The sequence below is a fragment of the Eschrichtius robustus genome, chromosome 12, assembly GCF_028021215.1.
Source record: "Eschrichtius robustus isolate mEscRob2 chromosome 12, mEscRob2.pri, whole genome shotgun sequence".
In the NCBI taxonomy this organism is placed as follows: Eukaryota; Metazoa; Chordata; class Mammalia; order Artiodactyla; family Eschrichtiidae; genus Eschrichtius; species Eschrichtius robustus.
Genome location: NC_090835.1, coordinates 31,315,901 through 31,343,563, shown reverse-complemented (window position 1 = coordinate 31,343,563; position 27,663 = coordinate 31,315,901). Strand labels below are relative to the sequence as shown.

Sequence of the window (27,663 nt, the reverse complement as noted above, 5' to 3'; positions counted from 1 at the left end):
TTTGTTTTTTTAATCAACAAACTTTAGTTTCTCTGTTCTTAAAGGTATTCATGTCAACTTGAGCTGTAACATGTCCCCTGAAATTATGATCTGAAGTTGGATTTTTATTTTTTTTATTTTTATTTTTAAAATATGGTACTTCATGAATTTGCGTGTCATCCTTGCGCAGGGGCTACGCTAATCTTCTCTGTATTGTTCCAATTTTAGTATATATGCCCCTGAAGCGAGCACTAAAGTTAGATTTTAAATTTTTTTTATATATAAGCCTTCAAACTTGGATTTAGAGTGTGTTAGTGAGAAAAATCTTAATTTTTCTCTCTTCTTCCTTTGCTTGCTCCCCTCCCCACCCCCAGTACTCTACTGGAGTATGGTTTACACATAGTAAATTGTCCAGATTTTTAGTGTATATCTCAGTGACTTTTTACATATGTAATTCTTACCCAGATCGATTTAGTATGCCCATTTTATAGGTGGGAACATAGAAGTAATTATGTCAGTGCTGGAGCCAGGATAGGGACTGACCCTAGGCTGTCTCGCTCCAGAGCCCAAGCTGTGGTTTTTGGGGGAAGTCCTTTCATATTCACTACCTCTTTTATATATGACTCATATTCATTACCTCCTTTACCCGCTAGAATCCAGCCATGAATTGAACTTGTACACCTTCCACTGAAACATAACTAAATTTACCTTTGAAATCTTTTACTTACTCTGAAAGTTAAGTTTTCAGGTCTGTTAAGCTCATTGCAATCGAAGGCAAGCTCCCAAAGGGTTTTCTCTTCTCCTTTTCCCGAGCACTGTGTCTGAAATCATTTAGTCTTATGTTTGAGAATTGGAGGAATAGCCCCTCTGGAAGGTTATTTAGATTTTAAATCACTTACGGAAGGTCAGATCTTAAATCACTTACGGAAGGTCTTTTTTGAGTTTATGTTCATTTGCTCAGAGCAAAGTTCTACACCAGAGTTTCCGTTAGAAGTTTAGAATTACATTTGTTTATATACGAAAATGAAAAGGTACGCTTTTTTTACTTTGAAATAATTTTACATTTACAGAAGTGTTGCAAAGATAGTACAGAGAAGCCAACATGCCCTTCACCCAGTTCTCCCCTTTAACAGCTCATGTACCTCAGTAAATTTGTCACAACTAGGAAAGCAACACTGGTTCATTACTGTTAACTAAACTCCAGGCTTTATTTGGATTTCATTAGTTTTTCCACAAATATCCTTTTCTGTTCCAGGATCCAATTCAGGATATACCACATGACATTTAGTTTAGGATTATTTTTAAAGCAGAAGGAAATAGATCATGTAATCTGCCCATGGCATCATGAGAGCCACATGATACCCATGTTAGATTTAGAGGAGTTGCTGAATATAGGAGTTTTATAAAGTGTGGATTTCTGTGGCACAGTATGGATGCCACTGCCTCTCTTGCAAAGCTCTAGCTCTTCAGCTAAGTTAAACACCTAGAAATTTGCTCAGTGTTGGAAATGAAATTAGTTTTACCCTCCTGTATACATCAGCTCGTGTGAACTCTTGGTGTCGTGCTTCAGGTGATAGAAGATAATGGTCCGTCTCAAAGCTGTTCAGGCTCAGGATCGCCTGATGCTCCCCTGGAGGAGGAGGGACTGTGTGGGGGGCAGCTCACAAGGGGACTCCTTCTCGCTGTGTTTATGGATTGACCACAAATAAGAGATTATCAAGTGGGTCCAGGCGGACGGAAGGAGTAGTCAGTCACTCCAGTCCAGTCACGTATCTCACCAGGTCTCCTCTCAACCATACAGATGTGAAAGGGGCTCAGGCAAGCTGTCTTCTAGACTGGTGCTCCTTAAACTCTATCCTACGTATGAATCTCCTGGCAACTTCAGTGAGATTCTGATTTAAGAGACTTAGGGGAAGGGCTGCTGAGATGCTGCATTTCTTATGGGCTCCCAGTACTGCTGGTCCATGGACCGCAGTTTGGGTAACGAGCCCCTAAAATATTCCGAAGAATTATTTTCTGTGTTTCTCAGAGTGTGGTTCTGACTTTGAGCAAGGATGTCGGTACCAATGAAAAAGAAATCTACTGGTGTAAAACACCAGAAATATATTAGTTCTGGACTGATACTGGAAGTTCTCTATATAAAATGGGGTTTGGTAAGGAGGTAAATATATTGCCAAGCTGTTTTGGTTTGAATCCCACAGGTCTGCAGTACTCAACTGATAATCAGTTTGTACAGCGGCTCAAAGAACTGCAGGAGTCGGCCGCCGTAGAGAAGATTCCCTTGATCCCATCCACTCCAGAAGAGATGAGTGAAATGCTCCAGCTCTGCTCCTATGTCCGCTTCAAGGTGCCCCAGCAGGTAACGTGGTCTCAGCAGCAGTGTGCCTGCCCTCTGTCCAGGGCTCAGGTGGCCAGTACCTGCTTTCTCCTTGCGTTCCTGCCTTATACTCATCTGTTCATTCATTCAGCAAGTATCTGTATCATGCCCATGATGTATCCGGCACTGTGCTTGAGCACCATGGGGAGTAAATAAGTCAGAGAAGGTCCCTGGGCAGATGCAGGCCAGTGGGGGAGGCAGACAATTAACAAGAAGACAAATAATTACACATTGTAATAAGTTTTATAGAGGAAATGAAGATGGTGCAGAGACTGAAAACAGGGGAGGCCGGAGAAGCTTTGATAAGCCTCTGTGAGACAGCAGCATGGGCAGCGATGGATAAAACACAGCCAATTCAAGATGCTGGAAGGAGGCCAGGGTGACTGGAGCCTAGAGGGTGAGGGTAAGAATGGGTTGAGAAAAGGTTGGAAAGGGATTCTGGGGCTGAATCAGAGATTCTCATTTTTTAAAAAATCTCAGGACCCCTTTACACTCTTAAGAATTATTGAGAACCCCAACAAGCTTTTGTTTATAGAGGTTATAACTATTGATATTTACCGTATTAGAAATTAAAACTCAGAAAAACTTAAAACACAAGGATACACAGCACTTATTTCATTAGCCTTCAGAATGATGATATTATCCCTCATTATGTAGGCTCTGAACATCAGTATGCTTTAGAGAGAATGAAAGTGAAAACGACAAGTGACATTTAGTGTTATTATGAAAATAGTTTGACGTCTTGGACTCCCAGGAACCACTTTGAGAACCACTGGGCTAGATCATGTAGGACCTTATAGGTTATGGCAAGGAGACTGGAGTTTTTCTAAGTACAGTAGGAGAAACATTGAAGGATTGTAGGTGAGCACAGGCAGAAGCAGAGAAACCCATTAGGGTGCTGTTGTGGCTTGGAGATGAGGGTGGTGTAGACTGGGGTGGTAGCAGTGGAGCCAAGACCGGAGAAGCTTTGGGAGGAAGAAGACAGGACTTACTGGCAAATTGGAATGAAGGATGAGGGAAGGTGAGGAGTCACAGGTGACTTTCTGGTACTTCAGTGGATAAAGGTAGTGTTTTCTGAGTAAGAGAAGGAGACGGATGGTGGGCTTGAGCGATAAGCTAAGAGCTCCATTTTGGATGTTTGAAGTTCAAGTTCCCTGTGAGACCATCAAGTGCAGGTGTCAAGTAGACAGTTGGCTATACAGGTGGAGCTGAGGAAAGTCTGGCCTGGAGTTGTACAATTAAAGTCATCAGCCAATGATGATATTAAAGGTCTTGGGTCTAAATGAGGTTGTGTAGGGAAAGTGTGTGGAAAACCAAGAGAGGAGAGTCTGAGGCTGAGACCTCACAACAGCAAATTATCTCACTCTGTTGCAGGAACTGGACCCTGCCTCAGGGTGGGGTGGGTCCTCCTAGGAGTTGAGAGAATGGGCTCTATTTAGAAGTTGTGAACATGACTCATTCATGGGTGTGGCCCATCTCTGAGGAAGCACCCAGAATCAGATTCTGCGGTATGTTCTATCCACGAAATCCTCTTTTCAGTCATGACATTGCACTGATCCCCTGTCCACTGATCTCTTTCCAGAATAGAGTGGCCAAACAGGGTTTTAGAAATTTCCGTGTTTTGAGCTGTCAGGGATGTGAAAGTACTGGGAGAAGATAAATGCAGGTCCCAAAGTCTTTTCTGGAGCACCGGAGCACTCAGCCCATTGTGTCACATTGTGTTATGATCTTCTGTTTGCTTGTTTGTGTCTTCCGTTCTTACCTCTGTAAGAGCAAGGACTCTGTCTTTGGCTGTTCACGCATGAGGTAGCTCCTAGGTATAGATTCAATGGATCAATGGATGGGAGGCAGCCTTGATAATGCAGGGATGGAGAATGGATGTGTAGGTAGATACAGGATAGATGGATGCATGAACTGATGCATGTGCATGCATCGATGATTTAGGGATGCTGAAAATAGCTGGATGGCTGAATGCTTGGTTGGGTGGATGGGAAAATGTCTGGAGACAGCAGGGATGGAGGGTTGGTGGATGCAGGATAGATGGATACATGGGTAGACATGTGCATATATGATTCAGAGGGGCAGGATGGATAGGTGATGGAGGATGGATGGGTAGGTGGGTAGGTGGGGCAGAGGTGGAGGATGGATGGATGGAAGATGGATATATGCGTGAGTGCAGGATAGATAGTAGAACAAAGAAAACATCTGATGCTCAGCACTGTGTGTTGGACAGCTTGCCATTGGTCTCACCTCTGGGCTTCCACTTCCAGAGGAGTCAGATTCTGTCATGCTCCAGAGGGTACGTTTAGTCCAGAGCAGTTACGGCAGGATCTTCCCACTTCAATCAGTGCACAGGACTCCTGAGAGTGCCTTTAAGGGGTTCAGACCATTCCCAGGGAGATGAGAGGAGTGATGGCTGCTAATGTGAGCCCTGGACACTACCTCAAGAACCCTGAGGCGGGGGGAGAGGCGGGCCGTGTTCCTTCTGGCCACAGCACCTCTCTGGGCCCATCTCGCAGGTCCCGGAGGCCTGGGCTGTCCACGTGTGCTGCTGCCTCACAGCCCGCGGCAGGGAGGGCCAGGGCAGTGTCACACAATGAGCACAGGACGCTGGGAGCCTTCCCACAATTTCCCCAATAGTTTATTTCTTCATTGTTTGAGAGGCCCTTCATCCCCATGGTTTAATTTTTTTTAAATAGACCTGTTTTCCATTGGGTATTACTGAATAATTACTTGATATTATTTCCATCCTGATTGTGTCTCAGGCTAAGCGGAGATTTTCTCAAAGGTAAAGCAGCTATCAGGCCATCTTGGGTGTATTTTACATGCCGCAGGGGACCTTTGCCTTCACAGTATTACCAAAGTTCCTTTCTAATGAGAAGAAAAAAGCCTCTTATGAACCTAACTCCCCATTACATTGCGTAGTACATCATGGAATTTGGAGGACCAGGCCCTACAAACCTTGACAATGCCCTAAACTGCTGGAACCCTAAACTGCTGGACTTCTTTTCCTTCGTTGTCCCAGACCCATGTGAGGCCTGAGGATACGAATCTAACCTTGCCTTCTGACTTCGGGCTATTTATCCTCAGATCCTGCAAGGCCTCGTCGACGTCCGCATCCCTCATAACAATTTCTACCGAAAACGTAAGTAGCCCTGCGTTAAGCTCTGAGCTTGTGTGACAAGTCAAGCTTTATGGGTGGCTGGCTCTTTTTTCTTACATTTCTGAGACTGATAGTTTTCTGGGGCCCCTCAAGAAAAAAGCGGTGGCTTAGACTCAAAGACCGTCTATACTCGGTGGTGTCCACGGCACAGCCCAGCATGCACTCACTTTGTTTTCCTTCTCTCAAAAGTGTTTTTGGAGATCGTCAGTGAGAAGTCGAGATACTCCCTCCATAAGAACATGGACAAGATCAAGGTCCCGACGCAGATCATCTGGGGGAAACAAGACCAGGTATGTAGCGTGTCCCTGTGGCCTCCTGTGCCAGTCACACCGGGCTCTGAGGAAAAGCTAGAGGTCATTTATAATGGGAGGCTGGCTGGTTTCTGATCCCAGGAAGAGGTGGCACACACCTGGTCCAGGTGCCAGTGTTCATGGGGAGCATCATTCCTTGAGCTGAGAGCAATGACATTGACCTCTTAAAATGTAAGGCAATTTTTTTTTTAAACATGCTTACAAGCTTTATTTTATAAATGTATTTATTTTGTTTTTTTATTTATTTTTGGCTGCGTTGGGTCTTCGTTGCTGTGCGCGGGCTTTCTCTAGTTGCGGCGAGCGGGGGCTACTCTTCATTGCGGTGCTCGGGTTTCTCATTGTGGTGGCTTCTCTTGTTGCGGAGCACGGGCTCTAGGCTCACGGGCTTCAGTAGTTGCAGCATGCAGGCTCAGTAGCTGTGGCTCGCGGGCTCTAGAGCACAGGCTCAGTAGTTGTGGCTCATGGGCTTAGTTGCTCCACAGCATGTGGGATCTTCCCGGACCAGGGCTCGAACCCGTGTTCCCTGCATTGGCAGGAGGGTTCTTAACCTCTGCGCCACCAGGGAACCCCGTAAGGCAATTTTAAATCATTTTTGCAAATTATTTTTCTCAAAGCCATATAATCACATGGTACAAAAAACTTCAAAGAGTACAAAAAGATTTATAATGCGAACTTGGTCTCTTTAACATTCCAGATCCCAATTCCCATTTCTTCGAGGCAACACTTACAGTCTTGTGTATCTTTCTTAAATTTTCTAAGGCAGGAGTTGGCAAACGTTTTCTGTAAAGGGCCAGGTAGTAAATATTTGCAACTTTGCTGGCGATAAGTTCTCTGTCACATCTACTCAACTGTGCTGTGTGTTGCAAAAGCAGACGTGGGGACATGCAGACAAATGGCAGGCAGAGCTCCAGTGAACCTTTAGTCACAAAACAGCCAGGGGACCATTGTTTGCCCGCTCCTATTCTAAGCATATATCAATATGCGTAAATAAGTTTATCTGTAAGTTTTTCAAACATGCTATATATATACTGTTTTGCACCTTAGTTCACATATATAAGAAAGATATACCTTGGAAATCACGTCATATCCGCCCATGCAGATCTACTCATTCTATTTTAAAAAATATTTTATTTTGAAATAATCACAAATTTATAGAAGAATTGTAGAAATAGTACAGAGTACTCCTATATTGCTTTACCAAATTTCATCTGTTTTAACTGCTTTACTGAAATATAATTCACACGCTGTAAAATTCACCTTGTGCACCCCACTGTAGCTCAGTTGTAGAACACTTCGGTCACTCCCCAAAGTTCCCTCTTGCCCATTTGCAGTTAATCTCCATTCCTACCCCAGCCCCATGCAACCACTGATCTGTTTGTTTCTGAAGTTTTGCTTAGAATATAGTTTTCTAGAATTTTCATAAAATGGTATCGTATTGCATGTAGTCTTTTGCATCTGGCTTCTTTCACTCAAGCATAATGTTTTTGAGTTCATCCGTATTGTTGCATATACCAACAGTTTGTTCCTTTTTATTGCTGAGTGTCATTCCATGGTATGTGTGTACCACATCTTATTTATTCCCAACTTTTTAACAGTTGCCACACTGGCTTTATCACCCTCATCTAGATAGACCTAGAAATATGTATTTTTGGACCATTTGGAGTAGGTTGCTTACATTATGTGCCTTGACCCCCAATATTTCAAGGTGTATTTACTGCAGACCAGGATATTCTCTCGCATAATCACAGTACGTTGTCACATTTAGGGAGTTTAACGTTGATGCAATAGCTTTTAACTGATCTACAGTCCATATTCCAAATTTATTTGTTGTTTCAATAACGTCCTACATAGACTCCTCCTCCTCCTCCTGCCCCCTGAACCAGGATCACATACTGCATGTCATGTCTCTTTCGTCTCCTTTAATATTAAATGTTTCCCTCAGTCTGTCTTTATCTTTCGTGACATTGAGATACTTGAAGAGGGCAGGCCAGTTATTTTACAAAATGTTCCTCAATTTGAGTTTGTTTGCTGTTTCCTCATGATTAAATTCAGGTTATATATCCCTGCCAGAATATCTCATGGGTGATAAGATATCACATCCTCAGAGGGACAGTGTCTTTCTGCCACTGGGTGATGGGGATTTTTTTTTTTTTTTTTTTTTTTGGCCACGCTGTGTGGCATGTGGGATCTTAGTTCCCCAACCAGAGGTTGAACCCATGCCCCCTGCGGTGGAAACACAGAGTCTTAACCACTGGACTGCCAGAGAAGTCCTGGTGATGGGAATTTTGATTGTCTGGTCACGACGTCTTGTTTTCTTCATCATAGACCAATTATTTCTCCCCTTGCAACTGATAAGCAGTCTGTGGGGAGGCACTTTGAGACTGTGCAGATATCCTCCTCCTCATCAAACATTTCCCTTAGATTTATCATTTGTGAATGATCCTTGCCCAAAACAAAATTTTATGTTCTTTTTGGGAGCTGCATAGTACTCCATTATATGGCTCTGCCACAGTATATTTAACTAGTGCCCTACTGATGGTCACTTAGGTCATTTTCAATTTTGCCATTAAACAACACGTCAGTGAACATCGTTATACATGTGTGTTTGTGGAGTGTTGAGAGCATATCTGAAGGGTCAGTTCTTAAATGTGGAATCGCTAGGTCAGAGGCTTTGTACACTTTTCAATTTTGATAGGCTTTGTCAGAGGGCTCTATTAGTTTACTAGGGCTGCTGTAACAAAGTACCACAAACTGGGTGGCTTAAACAACCGAAACTGACTGTCTCACAGTTCTGGAGACTGGAAGTCCAAGGTCAAGGCATCAGCAGGTTGGTTCCTCCTGGGAGCTCTGAAGGAGAGTCTGTTCCATGCCCCTCCCCAAGCTTCTGGGAGCTTGCTGGCAATCTTTGGTGTTCCTTGGCTTATAGATGCATCACCCTCATCTCTGCCTTCATCGTCACATGGCATTCTCCCTGTGCCTATGTGTCTCTGTGTTTGAATTTCCCCTTTTTGTAAGATACCAGTCATACTAGATTAGGGGTCCACCCTGCTCCAGTATAACCTCTTCTTAACTAATTACATCTACAACGACCCTATTTCCAAATAAAGTCACATTTTGAGGTTTTGGGGGTTAGGGCTTCAACATATGGATTTGGGGAGGGGGCACAATCAACCCATAATAAACCCTCCAAAGAAATACTCATTTATACCCCAGAAGCTCCCCTTTGGTTTGCAACTGTTCTTTAGAAATCATATCCTACTGAAAGTTCTTGGAAAGTTAAAAGCAAGAGGAGAGGGTGGGAAATGGAGCCCCCAGGCAGACAGAATTACAGTGTCTGTTAAAGGGTATCTAGCGGTCTTACGCTGTTGACTGTCATGAGAAAGGAAATTAGAGTAAAGCTTTCCTTGTTGAGACAGCTCCCCTGTGGACACCAAGGTGAAAGCCACCATTGTGAGCCCTGGGCAGGCTGCACATCCCCACTGTATGTGTGTGAAAGCACAGGCAGGATGTCAGGCTGCACCACAAAGGCTCACGACTGCGGACGACCCAGGAGAAGAGACTGGGGAGGAGGAGCCAGGTCTGTGCGCCTGGCGCAGGCGGGGAGGCAGCGGTGGTGGCGTCCGCGTGCAGCTATCTCACGTCAGCCAGGTGCAGCCGAGAATGCACAGCACGGGAACGAGGGCATCCAGAGGAGGGAGGCCTCCTGTGCTTCCTTCCACGTCAGCCAGGTGCAGCCGAGAATGCACAGCACGGGAACGAGGGCATCCAGAGGAGGGAGGCCTCCTGTGCTTCCTTCCACACCAGCCAGGGACTGAAAGCAGCTTTGTGGACGCCTGATAGGAAAAGTGGGACCCAGGCTGGGCCAGCAGGGAGTCATTCAGTCAGAAATCAGAGTCAGAACAGTAAAGGCCTTTCTTCATTCTAAAAATCCCAAAGGTGATGTGGGCTCTCAGGGACCAACAGGGAGAGGCGAAATCCTGTCATGCTCCCCATTAGCTGTTCCTTTTTGCATTTTTGCAGCCCAGGGTGCTCTGCATTCTGCTCACCCCGCTTCCCAGTGGGCGGCAGATCTTTGTTTTAATGATCTGGGTTGATGAGACTAAAGCTCAAAAACAGACTGTGCTCGAGTTTGTTGGGGTTTTGCTTTTGCTGTTACGGATGGAGAGGAGGGCCCATCTTGTCTGGGATGAGTTGAAGGTGAAAGTGATTAAGAGAAGGGGAGTGAATACAAATGTGACACTAAAGGAGGGTGTTGGGGAGAAAGTCGGTAGGTTGGCTTTGAAGTAGCAAGGTAACCCAGGTGAAAATGAAATTGCATTGTTCAAAAGGTGCTGGCCCTGGAAAAGTGGTGCCCTCCACGTTGGAAAAGCACTCCCTGTTATTCACAAACTTCAGTGCCGGAGGTCCCACAGCTCAGGGACCCCCCCCCTCCAAAGGACTTTCAGGGCATACTCCTCCAGCTTGTGATAATTAGTCTTCCCCTCTTGCGCGTCTCCTGTGTGGCCTCCCCACAGCTTGGGCTCCCCTAGTCCAGGGGCAGGGTGCGTTCTCCTGGCCCAGCCTGATCACATCACTGGCCGCTGTCCTTGACACAGCCCCACGGCCCCCAGCTGCCCTCAGACTGAGGCCTGACTCCCAGCGTGGCTGGAGGAGTGGGCCCCCTCTGTCCCACCCCACATCCATCCCCACTCAGACAGCACCAGGCTCCTTGCTGTCCCCTGCATTTGCCATGACCTCCCACCCTTGGGCTGTTCCCTCTTCCATGAATTCCCCTCCCGTGTGGTTTCTCAGCTCCCAGGATCCTCCCCCATCAGAGTCCTCGCTACATCGTGCTGCATTTGTCTGCTCTCCTGTCTGGCTTCCCCGCCAGACCAGGATGTCCTCAGGGCAGGGACTGTGTTTCCACCTCAGTAATGCCGCCAGCAGCACACCTCTAGCGCCGAGTTGCAGGATAAAACATGAGGCATGTGGTCACTTCCATCAGAGAGCCACGAGCCCCAACACTGAAGTGACTTGGTCCTAAAAATCACCCCTGCCAGGCCTGGATGGGAGTTCTGTCCACGGAGCGCACAGGGGTCTGAACCTTTTCCGTCTAGTTTCCTCTCTCATGCTGCAGGTGCTCGACGTGTCTGGGGCGGACATGTTGGCCAAGTCGATTGCCAACTGCCAGGTGGAGCTCCTGGAAAACTGTGGGCACTCGGTGGTGATGGAGAGACCCAGGAAGACAGCCAAGCTCATTGTCGACTTCTTAGCTTCTGTGCACAACACAGACAACGACAAGAAGCTGGACTGAGGCCCCAGTGGCAGCCTGCACTCTGCACCCAGCATCCACTCCCATCTCCAGAATCTGACGCAGCCACCACTTCTCAGGGATCCTGCCCCAAATGCGGTGGGAGCGCCAGCGTCCCTGAGGAAGCCAGGTCCTCCAGCCCCAGTCTCTACAGATCCACAGAGCTGCGGGGGCCACGAGGAAAACTCCAAGATGTTTTTCACAAAATGCACATTCACATGGAACGAAATAAGAAAACCCATCCATGAAATCTACCCAGAAGTCTTCAAGTTCATGTCACAAAGCGCCCACATTGGACCATAACCACCGAGGACATTTTCTTTAAGATGTTCCTCACAGACTGAGGCTCGAGGTATTTCTGTTGCTTCTGACACTCTCCCGTGCATGCTCAGTGGCTGTTTTAGGAGCGTTAGTCCCCACTCACCAAGCCCCTCTTGTTTATGTCTAATTTAAGTTTTACGTAGAGTCCCATATGTGAATGCAGCCCGTCAACTGCAAGACCACGGAGGAACATGGCAGGCTGTAGAAAATATTTACACACGCAGAAGGGCGTGTTCTGCCTTGCCAGCTCTCAGAGCAGCAGAGAACACAGGTGGGTGATTTGACCAGCACCCCTGTGTCAGGTATGTCTTGAGTGAACCCAGGACAGGGGCAGTACAAAGAACACCTGGCAGGGTGGGTTCCCTGGGAATAATTTATTATTTTTAAAAAAGAACTAATAAAGCAATAATGTTCTAGACATCTATCTAAATAATCAGACTCGGGTTCCGCTCCCAAGCACCTCTTTTCTATCTTGCTGTGCTATTGAAAACCCTTGGATGTAAAATACTAGTTTGTTAATGAATTCTGTGAATTCTGTGAACAGTAATGTGATTGAAAATAAATCTAAACCGCTGTAAAAGTGACCGCAATGACATAAAATAAATTTAATAAGTCTAGATCAGCAACATGCAAGTGGTTTCTGGTTTTTGTTTTTTTTTAAACATCTTTATTGGAGTATAATTGCTTTACAATGGTGTGTTAGTTTCTGTATAACCAAGTGAATCAGCTATACAAATACATACATCCCCATATCTCCTCCCTCTTGCGTCTCCCTCCCACCCTCCCTATCCCACCCCTCTACTGGTTTCTGTTTTTAGGCTCTTAATGAAGTGCAACGTTGGCAGATGTTCTGTTAACTTTAAAATGTGTTTTTTAAAGTAAGGCTTGTTCTACAGGCATTGGAAGAGCTTGCTTGCATGAGTTGCTAGTTTCATTTCCAGAAATCATGTTTGCAGTTTTTATTCAATTGAAATTATATATCAATTTTTTAAAATTAATTAATTAATTAATTAATTTTTGGCTGCGTTTGGGTCTTCGTTGCTGCGCGCAGGCTTTCTGTAGTTGTGGTGAGCGGGGGCTACTCTTCGTTGTGGTGCGTGAGCTTCTCATCTTGGTGGCTTCTCTTGTTGTGGAGCACGGGCTCTAGGGCGCACTAGGACTTCAGTAGTTGTGGTGCGTGGGCTCAGTAGTTGTGGCTCACGGGCTCTAGAGTGCAGGTTCAGTAGTTGTGGCTCACGGGCTCTAGAGTGCAGGTTCGGTAGTTGTGGTGCACGGGCTTAGTTGCTCTGCTGCATGTGGGACCTCCCCGGACCGGGGATTGAACCAGTGTCTGGCAGATTCTTAACCACGGCACCACCAGGGAAGTCCTGAAATTATATATCAAAAACAAAAGGCATGAGTCATCAAACTGTTCCCTTGGACTCTCTTCTGTGGCATTTAGGAACCTAAACTCCCCAGGAAATTCACTCTTTCAAATCTTCTTACAGAGTCTGCAGCCATGTAGTTCTGGAAATAAAGTGAGAACTTTGGTGAACATTGTGGTTTAAATTGGAATTCAGGACTTGGTCTGAATATCTTAGTTTATCAAGGAAGAGTAGAATATAGATCTTAAAAACAAGAGATGTGAAAATGTGACGTCAAACTTGTGGGATGCAGCTAAAGCAGTGCTCAGGGGGAAATTTATAGGCTGAAATATGTATATTAGAAAAGAAGAAAGGCTAAAAAATAAATAATTTAAGCTTCTATTTCAAGAAGCTAGAAAAAAAAAGTAAATAAATCAAACCTAGAAAAAAATAGAAGGAAATAATACAAATGAGAGCAAAAATCAATGAAGTAGAAAAGAAAGTAGATATTTGACACGTTGCTTGTTCCAGTCTCCCATATTCACCAAAAATTCTGAGCCTAGTAAGGCTCTGGGAGGAGTCAGTCTTGATAGATTTGGGTAGGGAGAGATGGTTTCCTTGGGGTCCCTGAAGAAGCCCCAGACCTGGGATACCTACCCCAGATCATTAAGCCTATTAGATGCAGCAATTGTCATGTCCTGGGTTGAACTAAGAATCAGGTCCAAAGGAGCCACTGCACTGCACCCTCAGTGGGGTCATCCAGAAAGGGGCATGTGCTGGCCATCCCACCTGGAAGGATAGTGGGCAAGGTCTGCAGGACACGGCTCCCACCTGGAAGTGGAAAGCACTCCACTGTCACTGGAAAGCATCACTGGAACCCACACCCCCTGCAGTGGAAGCGCAGGGTCTTAACCACTGGACAGCCAGGGAAGTCCCTTGAGAGGTTTTTTTTTTTTAATATATTTATTTTTGGCTGCACTGGGTCTTCGTTGCTGTGCACGGGTTTTCTCTAGTTGTGGCTTGCAGGCTCTAGAGTGCAGGCTCAGTAGCTGTGGCGCACTGGCTTAGTTGCTCCGCGGCCTGTGGGGTCTTCCCGGACCAGGGCTCGAACCCGTGTCCCCTGCATTGGCAGGCGGATTCTTAACCACTGCGCCACCAGGGTAAGCCCGAGAGTTGTTTTTGACAAACCTGCAAAAAGTGGGTTTTCAAGGTCCTCTCTTGGCCCTGCACTTCTGGTCCCACGGTGCTAGGAAGACTCGAAAGCAGAGAAGCACATCTCCCTCTTGAGCCCCACTTCCTGCCTTTGTGATTATGAAGAGCCTGCTGGTTACTGCCCCACTGGGCCCTTTGGAGTGTCTTTAATGACGATCTTAGGAAGAAGAAAGGGGTCAATCATCACAGCCCTCCCTCCAGGACTGCCCGAAGCTTCTGAAATAAGAGTGGAAAGCCCCAGGAATCAAAAGTGGGCTCTTGCCTCACTGCCTGGAGCACGGTTGTCAAGGTTGCTAAGGATGGAGCCTGCAGGCAGATGTTGAAGAGGCTGAGGGACCAGCAATGTTTAGAACTCAATCTGCCGTTAGTCTGTTCTGGGCAGAAGTGACACCAGGAGTGACCGACGCAAGACATTGGATGGAGCTGCCCGTGTGTGTAGGTAAGTCTGTCTTCTAGTTCCCCATCCCAGGGAAACTTACTTGTTGCTGTGTCCAAAGGAGGTCCCCAGAAAGTACTGGGAGATTGTAATGTATGTCAGGCCAGGCTGAATCATGTGAATTACATGACTGACTCATGTAAATGTGCCAGGCACTATTCTAAGTGTTTTCCATGCATTACCTTATCAAGCTCTCACACAGCCCTAAAAGGGACATAGGACACTGTGCCCATTTTACAGCCAAGGAGACCAAGGCATGGAGAGGTAAAGCGTCTTGCCCAAGCTCACACAGATAACAGAGAGAAGCCTCTTGGTTAATGATCGAAGGTGTCTTGCGAAAACAGTGCTTTCACCGGTTCAGGAAGGAGCTCTCTTGCTCAGTTTCCAGCAGAGCCTGGGGCCCTTTTGGCTCGCCTGTACCAGGCCAGTGTGTGGCAGCTTCAACCACAGATCACTGAGGTCACACCTTGGGCCCCTGCATGTGGGATCTAGTTCCCTGACCAGGGATCAAACCCGGGCCCCCTTCATTGCAGGATGGATTCTTTACCACTGGACCACCATGGAAGTCCTTGGGGTACAAAAGCCTTTCTGTGTTCCCTGTTTCCTGTTTGTAGAAAAAGGCTTTAGTCTCCTAGGCCTTCCCTGAGTTCCTGAAGAGCAGATTCAAGAAGTTACTAATTAGGAAAGTGAGAGAATGCAGAAACAAAGTAAAAGCATTCAAGAAACAATAGTTCAGTAATAAAACACAGTCCTAGTTCCTCCTGGAGGGATATACGTTAACAATCCGACACATATCTTTGAGTTGCTCTGCTGGAGCTAAGACCCCACCCTACGCCCCCTGCAGGTGGAAGATGGTGACTACATTGCTGAGCACAAGCACTAGACCCCAGACAGGCTGGAACCAGAAGGTTGATGATTGGGATTCCTGAAACATCACCTGTTACCTCACCACCAAACAATTGGAAGAAAGTCGTCCACCCTGCAGCCCTCACCCCAAATGTTGCCTTTAAAAACTCTTCCCTCAAAGCCATTGGAGAGTTTGGGTCTTTTGAGCATGAGCTGCCCCTGCTCCTTGCTTGGCCTTGCCATAAACCTTTCTCTGCTCCAAACTCCGACCTTTCAGTTTGTTTGGCCTCACTGTGCCTCAGGCACATGAACTTGGGTTGACCAAGTCTTTTATGAAAAGTAGCAATTTAGGGGCTTCCCTGGTGGCGCAGTGGTTGAGGATCTGCCTGCCAATGCAGGGGACATGGGTTTGAGCCCTGGTCTGGGAAGATCACACATGCCGCGGAGCAACTAGGCCCGTGAGCCACAATACTGAGCCTGCGCGTCTGGAGCCTGTGATCTGCAACAAGAGAGGCCACGATAGTGAGAGGCCCGCGCACCGCGATGAAGAGTGGCACCCGCTTGCCGCAGCTAGAGGAAGCCCTCGCATAGAAACGAAGACCCAACACAGCCCAAAAAATACATAATTAATTAATTAATTAATTAATTAAAGGTGCTAATAATTAAAAAAAAAAAAAGTAGCAATTTAGGACTTCCCTGGGGGCGCAGTGGTTCAGAATCCCCCTGCCAGTGCGGAGGACATGGGTTCCAGCTCTGTCCGGGAAGATCCCACTAGCCGCGGAGCAACTAAGCCCATGCACCACAACTACTGAGCCTGTGCTCGAGAGCCAGCGAGCCACAACTACTGAAGCCCGCATGCCTAGAGCCCGTGCTCCGCAACAAGAGAAGCCACCACAATGAGAAGCCCGTGCACCACAACGAAGAGTAACCCCTGCTCACCACAACTAGAGAAAGCCTGTGCGCAGCAACAAAGACCCAACAGAGCCAAAATTAATTAATTAATTAATTTTCAAAAAGTAGCAATTTATTGGGTCTATTTCAGAAATGTTTGCTGAAATACTCTTAGGCTGGGTTCGAGAGCATTTTTTAAAAAAACTCTCATAGTCTCTCTCTGTCTCTTTCCAAGTCTTTCTGTCTCTGTCTCTCCTCCCCCACCCCTTGCCCCATCTCTGTTTCATCATTTTGTCTCATACCCGTCTGTCTCCATCACCCACACAGACACTCTTAACAGTTGGAAACCAGACTCTTCTGATCCTTCAGTCTTTCAAATCTTCCAGCGTCACTCCTTTAACCATACAGACTGGGCTTTCCCGTCAGCCACTTCTCCCTCCCCCTTTCATCCCTCCCACACTGGATGACGTTCATACAACCCTTCCATTCCTGGAAAGGAGGCAAAAAAGCAGCGGGACTGGTCACAGATGGCACAGTGGAAATGTCCTCAAGTTACCTGCCGCGGTCAGGGCCAGAGGGCAGCGGTGCTGGGGCTGCTGTCCTGGTATCCCCAGCTACCCTTGGGGCCCAGTGTTGGTCTCTGGGCCGGAGATCACCAGGATGTGGGCTTGGGGTTACCAGTGCCTGTGATGGGATGAGGGTCTTGTGGGACCATAAGTCTAGTCAGGGAGAGGGAGAGGATGTCCTTTGAGCAACAGGACAGCCCCTCTCTCTTGGCTCCTGGAGGAAACTTTCTTTCCATGGTTTCTGGATCTTTGGTCTCTAAACCCTCAGCACAATGACTAGGAACCTCAGGGCACACGTAGAAGGCTGCCAAGCTCCAGCAGGGGATGAGAGGAGGAGAAGGGATTCTTAGGGGCAGAAAGTGGCACCAAGGTGACAATCCCAGTGACCCAAGGTCAAAGCTGGCTGGGATTGGGTAACTGTTGCTGAAGGGCAACTATTAGTGTGAGTGTAGGTCTGCAATCCCTTACCACATCTCACAGAGCCAGATGTGATACCGAATTCAGAAATTTTCAGATTTTACAGAGGTGGTATTGTATGTATACCATACGTTGTCCAACACCCCCAGTGGGATCTGGGGCAGCTTTACATGATCAGATGCATTCGTATTTCTGCTGTATGCTCTATGCATATCCACAGCAAATGGGACAAAAGCTATAAAGAGCTTAATCTCAATTCGGATTAAGCATTATGCCAGATGAAGAAAGATTTGGTTCCTGGATTTTTCTTGGATTTCAGGATTGCAGATACGGGACAGTGAACCTGCACTCCCTGTCCCCTCTCTTACCTTGGTGGGTGGGGGTTGGAGCTGACATCTTGAGGAAGAGTCTGTTCTTCCAAGGTGGAAGGAGAGGCATCCAGATGGGTGTGGTCCAAGGCTCCGCCTTGTGACCATTAGGGGCAAGTCCTGAATTTTATTTAACAATTATCAGTATTATAAAAGTGATGCCCTGTCACTTTAAAATAAATCAAACAAAACGAATGCTAAAACATTGTGAGCATCTCCTATACCCTCCACACAGCCCCACCTGTCTTCCATCAGTCTACTTGGAACCCTTCTAGACGTTATACTTATGTATATATGTATGTTTGTGCACACGTAGACACAGACATATGTGTAACTGGACGAGGCCGGTACCGAACCCAAGTTTGACTGCTTGCCGCTCGAAAGGTCAGTACTCGAGAGACAAGTGTTGGTGAAAAAAGTTGTTTTATTCAGGAGGCCAGCAACCTGCGAAAATGGTGGACAAATGTCCGAGACCATCTCCTAGTTGTGGGTTAGAGGACAAAGGTTTTAAAAGGGAGTTTCAGGAGTGCACAAGCAGGGGGCTACGTGCAGAACAGCACGGTCAGCTCCAATAATCATCTCGAGATGGGTCGTGCAGTGGTCTGGTCAGCGTCATCTTGGTGTTTTTAACGTGTACTCAATCAGTAATTTACTCCAAGGTTGGTCTGCTTCCACCTCCTTAAGGTCAGCCCCTGGAATTCTCAAACAAGCAAGATTAATGCTCTCGTAGTTAGACATGGAAGGACTTTTGTACCCGGGAAGGCTCCACAGGGTCCTGCTTGGTTTCAATCCCCCCTTTTCTTTGCTACCCTTCAATCCTGAGGGGAACAGGGGTGGAACAAGAAAGGGAATAAAGTTTTGGAGAGAGAGACTAATCATAAACTTGTCAAGGGAACTCAGTTTTCCGGGGACTTGGTAGGAGTTGAGTGCCAGACACAGGATACCAGTGGTGAGCCAACAAAGACAAGGCCCCAACCTCATGGGCTTTACACTCAAGGTTTGGCAGCCTCGAGGCCCTCTCCCATGTATATCCCTGACTCATACCACAAAATTGATGGTAATACGGTGCAGTGTGGAGAGAATCATCTAGAGTCAGATGGCCCAATCCACCACTTATAACTGTGTGATCTTGGGCAAGTAACTTAGCCTCTTGTGCCTCAGTTTCCACCTCTGTAAAATGGGGATGATCGTAATAATAGTCACTTTAGGACTGTGTGAGAGTTCCATGAGATAACATATATAAAGGTTTTTGCATAGTACCTGGCACAAAGTAAGCACTTGATTGTTGAATACACACAATATGTTTCACAAGTGCAGAGGCCATATCGTCTTGTTCCCAGTGCCTAGCACATAATAGGGGCTCAGCAAGTACTTACTCAATAAACGAATAGATGAAACTTGGCTTACATTCGGAAATAGGACCATCTGGGTTTTTTTATGTCAACCCAGACAGAACACCTACTATGCGCTGGGAGCCACAAGAGACACTGAGAACCGGTTCTGTCCTTTGGGATTGCTTTATTTAGGAGATGCTCAGCAGAAGAGACGCTAGATATAAATTTTTTGAACGAATGAAGGCATAGATAAATGATTACGAAGCACGCTCCCGGGCACAATAAACATGCCCTGAGTCCCTTACCCTATGCAGACATTTGCGCACACGGCTTTCTGCAGCGTGGGCACTAGAAGGCACTAAGCATGGCGAGTCTCAGATTCAGAGTCACGCCTGGGTCCTTAGGAGAACCTCGCGCGGTGACGTCGTATCCTCCCTAGACGTCACGCATCCGGGGGCGGGACAGAGAGGAGCCAAACGTAAACACCTCGGAGTTCGGGCCGCAGGCTTTGGGGGAGCACCAAGTCTTGCTGGATTCTTGCAGGGAATAGGAGTCCGGGAGGCGGCAGACCAGTCCGACGGAGAGCGGGTAGGCGGATAGCAGGGCAGCTGTTTTCCGGGATTGGGCTCAGTTGGCCGCACTGGTGACGTATGGACGCGCGCGCCAGGGGCGCATGCGCAAGGCGGAGGGACGGCGGGCAGCGAGGAGCGGTCAGAGGTACCTACCGCTCCGGCCGCGGACGCCAAGGGCTGAAGGCGAGGCTGGGCCGCGAACCTCCCAGGGCCTTTCTACAACGAGGTCTCAGTCGCGGAGGGCGGCTGAGAGGACCGAACGGGTCACGTGTGTAGAGCGCATGCGCCCGGCCCCCAGGTGGACGCTAAATCAATAGCGGACGTTAGTCGAAAAAATTGAAAACGACTTAAGTGCCCAACAGTACGGGGTCGAGGGTTCTGGGTTTTTTTTAAATCATTGACTTCGTGCCAAAGTTATATATTGAATGCTTGTTGTATGCGATGTATTGTTTTAGGTTTTCGGGAAACATCAGAAAACAAGACAAAAAGATGCCGGTTTCTTTTGGAATGCATATTCTAATAGGGCGGGGGAGAGAAGTACGAATAAAGAATAAATGAATTTCACAATTATGTTATGTTAGAAGGTGGTGAATGCTATGAGGAAAAAGTAGAGCAGGGGCATGGGGGCGATGACATTAGATATAAATGCCACTGGAATAAATGGAGGAATGAAATTAAGCAAAGCCATGAAGGAGGCAAGGGAATGAGCCATGTGGCTATCTGGAAGAAGAGTATTTACAGCATGTGGAAGAGTAGGAGGGAGGCCCAGAGGCGGGAGGGAAAGAGCTAGGAGGCCTGTGTGGTGGGACTGAGCAGGGGAGAGCGGTAGGACGTGGGGTCAAGGTGGTGGGAGGAACCAGCGGTACAGATCACGGCTGTAAACACTTTGGCTTTACTCTGAGTGGAACGGGAATCTTTGCGAGGTTTTGAGCAGAGGAATGATGTGGCTTGGATGGTTTTTAATAGGGTCACTCAGGCTGCTGTAGAGACTAGATTGGGGAGGGAAGCAGGGACACCTATTACTAGTAGATCAGGTAATGAGCATCCCTACAGCCACCAAAAAGGCTGACTTCAAAGATGATGATGACAGCCGCCATGGAAGTGCTCACATTTTCCTGGTGAGCCTGGTGAATATGCCGGGCTGTAGGGAGGGTTTCACAGGCATCATCTCCTTTAGTCTCAGGACAACCTGCAGAGGGCAGAGCTATCACTAACCCTGAGGCTCAGCCCTGTCAGAGGTGACTGCTCAATAAACACTTGCTCCTTCAGTCTTTTTTTGTTTTTTGTAAAATAAACATAACATAAAATTTACCATTTTTAACTGTACAGTTCTTTGGCATTAAGTACATTCGCATTGTTGTACAACTATCACCATTATCCATTTCCAGAGTAGTCCTGAAGTCTTTGTTGTTATTGTCATCCTAAGCCCCAGTCCAGTCTCACTCTCCTATCTCAAGCAGCCAACTCCTCTAAGGTAGTCCGTAACACTTAAAAAACACCTATCGTGTGCAGGACAATGAATGGAATGATTGAGGGTCCCGTTCTCCTTGCCCCTTTAGTCGGGGAGACTCTGGTGATGGGGAAAGAAGCACCAGGTAACTATTGCTGCAGTTCTGAAACCAAAGATACTCTTGAACATACAGGCCTCACACTACCACCGTTTGATCAATCCTGTATTCAGAAAGTGTTGAATACTCTGTGCCAGACTCAGTAAATATTTGTGTTTGTTGAATGGATGGTTGGATGTACCTACTTGACCCTGACTTCTCATTTTCTCTTGAGGTCATCATTTGGGAGTCGTTGGAAGAGGGCCCAGAGAGGTTTTTGTAAATGCTGGTCTATAGCTATGTGACTTTGGAAAAGTCCCTTTCCTTGGTTCAGCCTCAGTTTCCTGGTCCCTTTAGTGGGGGAACCAGATGTTAAACAAATAGACAATGTTAAGAGATTGTGTAACAAGAGAACCTAACTTAGGGTGTCACAGAAGACCTCCCTGAAGAGGCAGTATTCCTGAAAGAGGTGAACTTTAAGCTAAAATTTGAAGGATGAGTAGAAGCTATCCAGAGTGAGAGTGAGGTAGGAGTGGAGCCAAAGGACAGGGATTCTGTACAGGGGGACTAGCATGTTCTGAGTTCTTGAAAGTTCCAGATCTGTTAGAAATGGCTTGAGTGTCCATTCCAGAATTCCTCTTAAGACCTTTGCTGTTTAGGCTCAGTCTTTTGCAAGGCTGCCAAATAGCCCTGTACAGGCCTGGCTTCTAGACAGAGAACAGGCAGATCCAACGTTGGGGGAGGCCAGGAGAACTACCACCCCTCATTCTTCTGTTAATGTTCTATGTTGACTGAGAGTAAATAAGAAGAGGGTCTTTGGTTCCAGATTTTACTCCTTTATGCTTTTTACTTTTTTTTTTTTTTTTTTGCATGAATGGGCATCATGCCAGAGTGGTCTTGAGGCAGCTCAGGAGTGGTTGGAATCTGTGTGTGCCTCTGGGCAGGTGTTAGCTATCTTTGCTGAGCCTCAGTGTTCCCTTCTCAAAAATGGGAGTACTGATAGCTTTTAGCTCATGGGATCATTTTGAAGACATGACCTAAGTCATGTAAAGTGTTTAGCACAGAGCTGGGTACTCAGTAAGGGAAAATGTTTGCTGGGATTAAATAAGAGTACGGTGGTCTGGCATATATAAAATATAGAAACTTCCATTGTGTCTGTATGGGTAACATCAGTTTGACCAGAATTAGATAAGTTATTGTACTAAGAGTTCTTTTAAAAAATCATATAGGTCAAATTCTCATTAAAAAAGTGAAAAATAGCTTATATCTTGGTAATTTCTAGCCCCCTTGACCCTTCATGTAGGTGTGATCAGCATTGGAAAAGATGCCAGCCCCAGCTGCCACATATGAAAGAATAGTTTACAAAAATCCCTCTGAGCACCACTACATGAAAGTCCACCTGTAAGTTCAGTCTCCTGAGTTTTATTTTCGACTGCTTTTTTATGAATCTGAATAGCATGAAATTTAATGCAATGCATTTTTTAAAAAATATTTTTTACAGAGAATTTCAAGATCATGGCATTGGACTGAATGCTGCACAGTTCAAACAGCTGCTTATTTCAGCCCTGAAGGACCTGTTTGGAGAGGTATGGAATCACTTGGTAGTTTGAACACTCCTAAGGTCTTTGTAAGACATAGTGAAAGGACAGTCTTCCCAACATTATTTTAAAACTTTAAAACCACATTTGAAATTGCAGAAGCAGACTTTCAGAAGTGATGAGTTTTGTGTAGGTTTGTTCTCATATGCCTTCTAGTTGACAAGAACTTGTTAGACAAATGTTTAGTGTAGTGCAACTCAAAGTGTGGTATAGACTGGCAACCTGCAAACTGCTGGGGTTTTTTGGGGTTTTTTGCCTATTGTGGCTTGTACCAGAATGTAAATGAGCACACCGTTTCCTTTACTGAGACAGTCTCCAGTGAAAAAACCTGAGCTGGACTAAATGGTGTGCTCACTGATACTGTTGATTCCCACTCCGGTGCAGCTCCTTATCACAGACCAGCACTTTGAGTAGTCTGTTTTCGCATTCAGTTGAAAACAAGTAGAGTTTTGAAGAGAGAACAAAGACAGATGATTCTCAGGAAATTATTTTCTGATACATATATTCTATCAAATTAAAATCTGTCAAGCACATCAAAATTAAAAACTTTTACTCTGCAAAAGATTTGGTTCAGAGGCTAAAAAACAGACTACAGACTGGGGGGAAGATATTTGTAAACCACATATCTGACAAAGGAGTAATATCTAGAATATATAAAGACCTCTTAAAACTCAATAGTATAGAAAAAAACCCAAACACTCCAATTAGAAAATGGGCAAAAGTGGGAGTTCCTTGGTGGCCTAGTGGTCAGGATTCGGCGCTTTCACTGCGGAGGCCCGGGTCCTATCCCTGGTTGGGGAACCATCCTGTGTGCCGAGTGGCATGGTGCGGCGCAGCCAAAATACAAAAAAAAATTCTTAAAAATGGGCAAAAGATATGAACAGACGTTTCACTAAAAAGGGTGTACAGTTGGCAAAGAAGCACATGTATGGAAAGATGTTCAGCATCATTAGCCATTAGAGAAATGCACATTGAAAACACAATGACACATTACTACACACTTAGCAGAATGACTGAAATGAAAAATAGTGATAACACTAAATGCTGGTGAGGATGCAGAGAAACGAAATCACTCATACATTGCTGGTGGGCATGTAAAATGGTACAGCCACTTTGGAACACAGTTTGGCAGTTTCCTTTAAAAAACTATGGTAGTTTTTTTTAAACTACCGTACAACCCAGCAATTGCATACCTGTCTGTTTATCCCAGAGAAATGAAAACTTATGTCCACACAAAAACGTGTACACAAATGTTCATAGCAGCTTTATTAGTAAGAGCCCCAAAATAGAAATAAGCCATGTGTCCTTCAATGGGTGAATAGTTAAACAAACTGTGGTACATTCATACCGTGGAATATACTCGGTAATGAAAAGGAACAAACCATAGATACACCTGACAAATTGACCGAATCTCTAGAGAATTATGCTGAGTGAAAAAGCCAGTCCCAAAAAGTAATATACTGGGTGATTCCATTTATATAATGCTCTTGAAATAACATAATTAACATAATTATATAATCTAGAGAAAGATAAGTGTTTGCCTGGGTTTAGGGATGAGGAGGAGAGGTGGGTATGGCTGTAAAGAGGGTCGAAGGAGAGAGCCTTGTGATGGTATAGCTCTTTATCTTGGTAATGGTAATACTTGAATTAAATTACTTATATGGTAATATTGCATAGAACTACACATATATAAGTGTAAACAAATATGAGTGCATGTATAATTGGCAAAATTAGGATAAGCTCTGATTTATTAATTTCGGTTTTCTCGTTTTGATATTGTACTGTAGTTATGCAAGATGTTGACACTGGGGGAGGCTGAGTGAAGGGTGCGTGGAATCTTCCTGCACATTTTTTTTGCAATCTCATGTGACTCTAATTTTTCAAAATAAAAAGTATGAGAAAATAAAATGCATGCACCCTCTATATGTCAAGTATAAAACCTGGTTCCTGGGGATGTAGTTGTAAACAGACAGACATGGCTTCTGCCTCATGGTCTTGGTTATTTTAGTAGGAAACCATGTTGAACAATTAATGGCAAGAATGATGAGTATCTTGAAATAGGAAGTATGTGGGTCCTGTATGTGAAAGAGTGTAGCAAGCAGTTGAGCTTAATCTTGGGAATCAAGGAAGGAGCAGTTTAAACGAAGACTTGAGAAGGGTAAAGAGGGCTTAGCAATATGAAGAGGTACAGGAAGAATGTTCCAGGCAGGGGGAAGTTATAAAAAAGCAGGCCCAGTACTCCAGCACCATTAAATAAAATACTGATTTTTTGGAGAAGAAAAGCAGTTGACAGAATTAGTTATTAGAGTTCAAGAGTAATGATGATAATAATAGTCTGCTAACAGCATTATTTCATACTTAGGTTGATGCTGCTTTACCCTTGGACATTCTAACCTACGAAGAGAAGACCTTGTCAGCCATCTTGAGAATATGCAGCAGGTACGACAGACAGTGGAACACTTCTAGTTTAACAGAGCAGAGAGACGGATGGCAAAAAAAGAGCAAAAGTGCTCTCTTCTGAGAATGAGAAGAATTTTGTCATTGTCAACTCCGAGCAGCTTTTGGAAGTTTAAATTGGGGAGAATATGAACATTCATCCACCAGGAACTTACACCCTAGAGAGCCAAACTTGTGATTTGCTTACAACTGTAGTGTTTCCCAATTGATAGTCATGGTTGCAAACTCAGAAGTGTATATTTTAGAAACATTCCTGATTGAGGTTCAATTTTTTCTTTGCCTTTGACATAACTGTGCTTTTATTTTTAAAGTTTTCTCATTTTAAATAGGTTTTCTGGTAGAAACTACTTTCTGGACCATCACAAACAAAAGTACTAGGGAGATGTTGCAGGGACAAATCTTTACTTACGCTTTCTTGATCTTTCCATAGTGGTCTTGTCAAATTGTGGAGCTCTATGACCCTGTTAGGATCCTATAAAGGCAAGAAATGTGCTTTCAGAGTGATTCAGGTAAAGACCATTCCTTCACATATTCCAAATGAGGCTGAGTAGTAGACCAAACTACTTATTAATATGTGTCTCATTTTGGCACTTGCATAAATCTAGTGTGGTTAACATCATCCAGCTGGGAGGGGAAAATTCAGGGCTTTATTAATTACAAAAATGTGAGACAAAACACTTAGGTTTTAAATTGTATGGGGGAGGTTTGGGGATAAAACTTGGAACACTTGTGGAAAAGTCTTAACTTTTGTTGCTTAATGCCTAGCTCCTAATGTATTGGAATGCTCTTTCTGAGTTTATCATGACCACTTGTTTATCTAAGGCTAGCTCTCAGGATGCTCTTTAAAATGCTACTGCCTCAGTTTGGCTTATCCTATAGAATAGGGCATGTTTCTACATTGTCCTGTGTTGCAGTACAGTTTTCTCCTGATACTGCCTTAAACTTTTTCTTTCTCTTATAGGTTTCTCCATTTCTCCTTGCATTATCTGGTAACAGTAGAGAACTAGTATTGAATTGAATAGTCTTCAATTTCAGAAGTATTCCTCACTCTCAAAAGTACATTTTGGTGCCAGCATAATGTTTGAAGACTGAAGCAGCCCAAAAGCTCCTGTTGATGGAATTTGAGACCTCTGAAGATGTTCCCAGTAATTTCCAGCCATCGCCTTTGGTGGGGTAGGCTTCAGAGGAGTATCTGCCTGAACCAAGCAGTGCTAAACAGGCAGCACTTACAGCATGTGCACATCAGAGTTGGAGACCGGGCTGAACTCAGTAGGGCCTTCACACAGAGGGATGTGGCTATCTTCTCAGAATTAACAGGGGATGTCAATCCTTTGCATTTGGATGAAGATTTTGCAAAACACACCAGATTTGGAAAGACGATTGTACATGGAGTTTTGATCAATGGACTTATTTCAGCTCTCCTAGGTACTAAAATGCCAGGGCCAGGCTGTGTATTTCTTTCCCAGGAAATTAACTTTCCAGCCCCTTTATATGTTGGGGAAGTTGTTTTAGCTTCTGCAGAAGTGAAAAAGTTAAAGCGGTTCCTTGCTATTATTGCAGTGTCATGTTTTGTAGTAGAAAGTAAAAAGACTGTTATGGAAGGCTGGGTTAAAGTTATGGTCCCAGAAGCTCCCACATCCTGAAATATGTCTTTAAAGATGCAAGTTCAGGCATCAGTGTTACTATTATTGAAGAGCCTCTGAGGAAAACAGGGATTGCTGTTCTTCACCAAGGAGGGGCTGATAGACCCATAAACCCACATTGGTGGAGGGGAGCTGGTAGAGGGGTGTTCCATTGTCCACTTATGCTTTGGCCTTATGCTTCACACGACTTAAGTATATTTATCATCTGTCTAGGTTTCTAAAACTGAAAAAATAGGGAATTCCCTGATGGTCCAGTGGTTAGGACTCCGGGCTTTCACTGCCATGGGTGCGAGTTCAGTCCCTGGTTGGGGAACTAAGATCCCGCAAGCTGTGTGACACAGCCAAAAAAAAACCAAAAAAAAAGTGACTAGAGGAAATCAGAGGTGGGCTTCCTTGGTGGCACAGTGGTTAAGAATCCGCCTGCCAATGCAGGGTTCACGGGTTCGAGCCCTGGTCCGGGAAGATCCCACATGCCGTGGAGCAAATAAGTCTGTGTGCCACAACTACTGAGCCTGCTCTCTAGAGCCTGTGAGGAACAACTACTGAGCCCACGTGCCACAACTACTGAAGCCCGCACCTAGAGCCCGTGCTCCGCAACAAAGGATGCCACCGCAGTGAGAGGCCCGCGCACCACAACAAAGAGTAGCCCCCGCTCTCTGCAACTAGAGAAAGCCTGTGTGCAGCAACGAAGACCCAATGCAGCCAAAAATAAATAAATAAACTAATTAATTTTAAAAAAAGAAAATCATAGGTGATTCTAAGGTTGGACATTGTGTCCAGGCTCCCATGAGGTGCCATTAAAAAGAAAAAAAACTGAAAAAATATTGGGAGAGTTATCATTTAGCTTAATGTTCTACTTTTAGGATTTCAAACCTGATTAGGTTTGCATTTGGATAAGATAAACCTACCTATATCTGTGTAGAATAAGTTTCTCACTGAATTTGTAACTAGCTAGCATTTAATTATTGATGGCAACGATAGAAGATAGGTCA

The 27,663-nt window shown here is 45.3% G+C and overlaps 3 protein-coding genes and 1 non-coding gene across 18 annotated transcripts in view; 3 read left to right on the top strand and 1 right to left on the bottom strand.

Annotated features, from left to right (window-relative positions):
- ABHD6 (abhydrolase domain containing 6, acylglycerol lipase) overlaps positions 1-12,053 on the top strand; it is a 60,172-nt gene extending 48,119 nt beyond the window's left edge. For all 8 annotated transcript variants that reach the window (XM_068558815.1, XM_068558818.1, XM_068558814.1 and 5 more), the window contains 4 exons: positions 2,181-2,338; positions 5,447-5,501; positions 5,709-5,809; positions 10,947-12,053. In XM_068558815.1, coding sequence (XP_068414916.1) covers positions 2,181-2,338; positions 5,447-5,501; positions 5,709-5,809; positions 10,947-11,123 — 491 coding nt within the window. In that variant the 3' untranslated portion in view covers positions 11,124-12,053. The remainder of the gene's footprint in view (positions 1-2,180; positions 2,339-5,446; positions 5,502-5,708; positions 5,810-10,946) is intronic.
- Positions 127-231, bottom strand: LOC137774368 (U6 spliceosomal RNA). The gene has a single exon (XR_011075889.1). It is a non-coding gene; the product is annotated as a U6 spliceosomal RNA (small nuclear RNA).
- Positions 12,054-19,310: 7,257 nt separating the features above from the next.
- Positions 19,311-26,215, top strand: RPP14 (ribonuclease P/MRP subunit p14). 8 transcript variants are annotated; one of them, XM_068557470.1, is made up of 6 exons: positions 19,311-19,442; positions 22,277-22,374; positions 22,475-22,559; positions 24,934-25,010; positions 25,459-25,537; positions 25,990-26,215. In XM_068557470.1, exons 2-6 carry the CDS (start codon positions 22,298-22,300, stop codon positions 26,044-26,046), a joined length of 375 nt encoding a protein of 124 aa, XP_068413571.1. In that variant the 5' UTR covers positions 19,311-19,442; positions 22,277-22,297; the 3' UTR covers positions 26,047-26,215. The 8 variants fall into 8 exon arrangements, with proteins under 8 accessions (XP_068413571.1, XP_068413569.1, XP_068413566.1 ...); XM_068557468.1 differs by having other exon boundaries at positions 22,256-22,374; XM_068557465.1 differs by lacking the exon at positions 19,311-19,442 and adding an exon at positions 19,517-19,724.
- On the top strand, positions 26,165-27,416 carry HTD2 (hydroxyacyl-thioester dehydratase type 2). The gene has a single exon (XM_068557464.1). It carries the CDS (start codon positions 26,165-26,167, stop codon positions 26,669-26,671), a length of 507 nt encoding a protein of 168 aa, XP_068413565.1. The 3' UTR covers positions 26,672-27,416.
- The last annotated feature ends 247 nt before the right edge of the window (positions 27,417-27,663 follow it).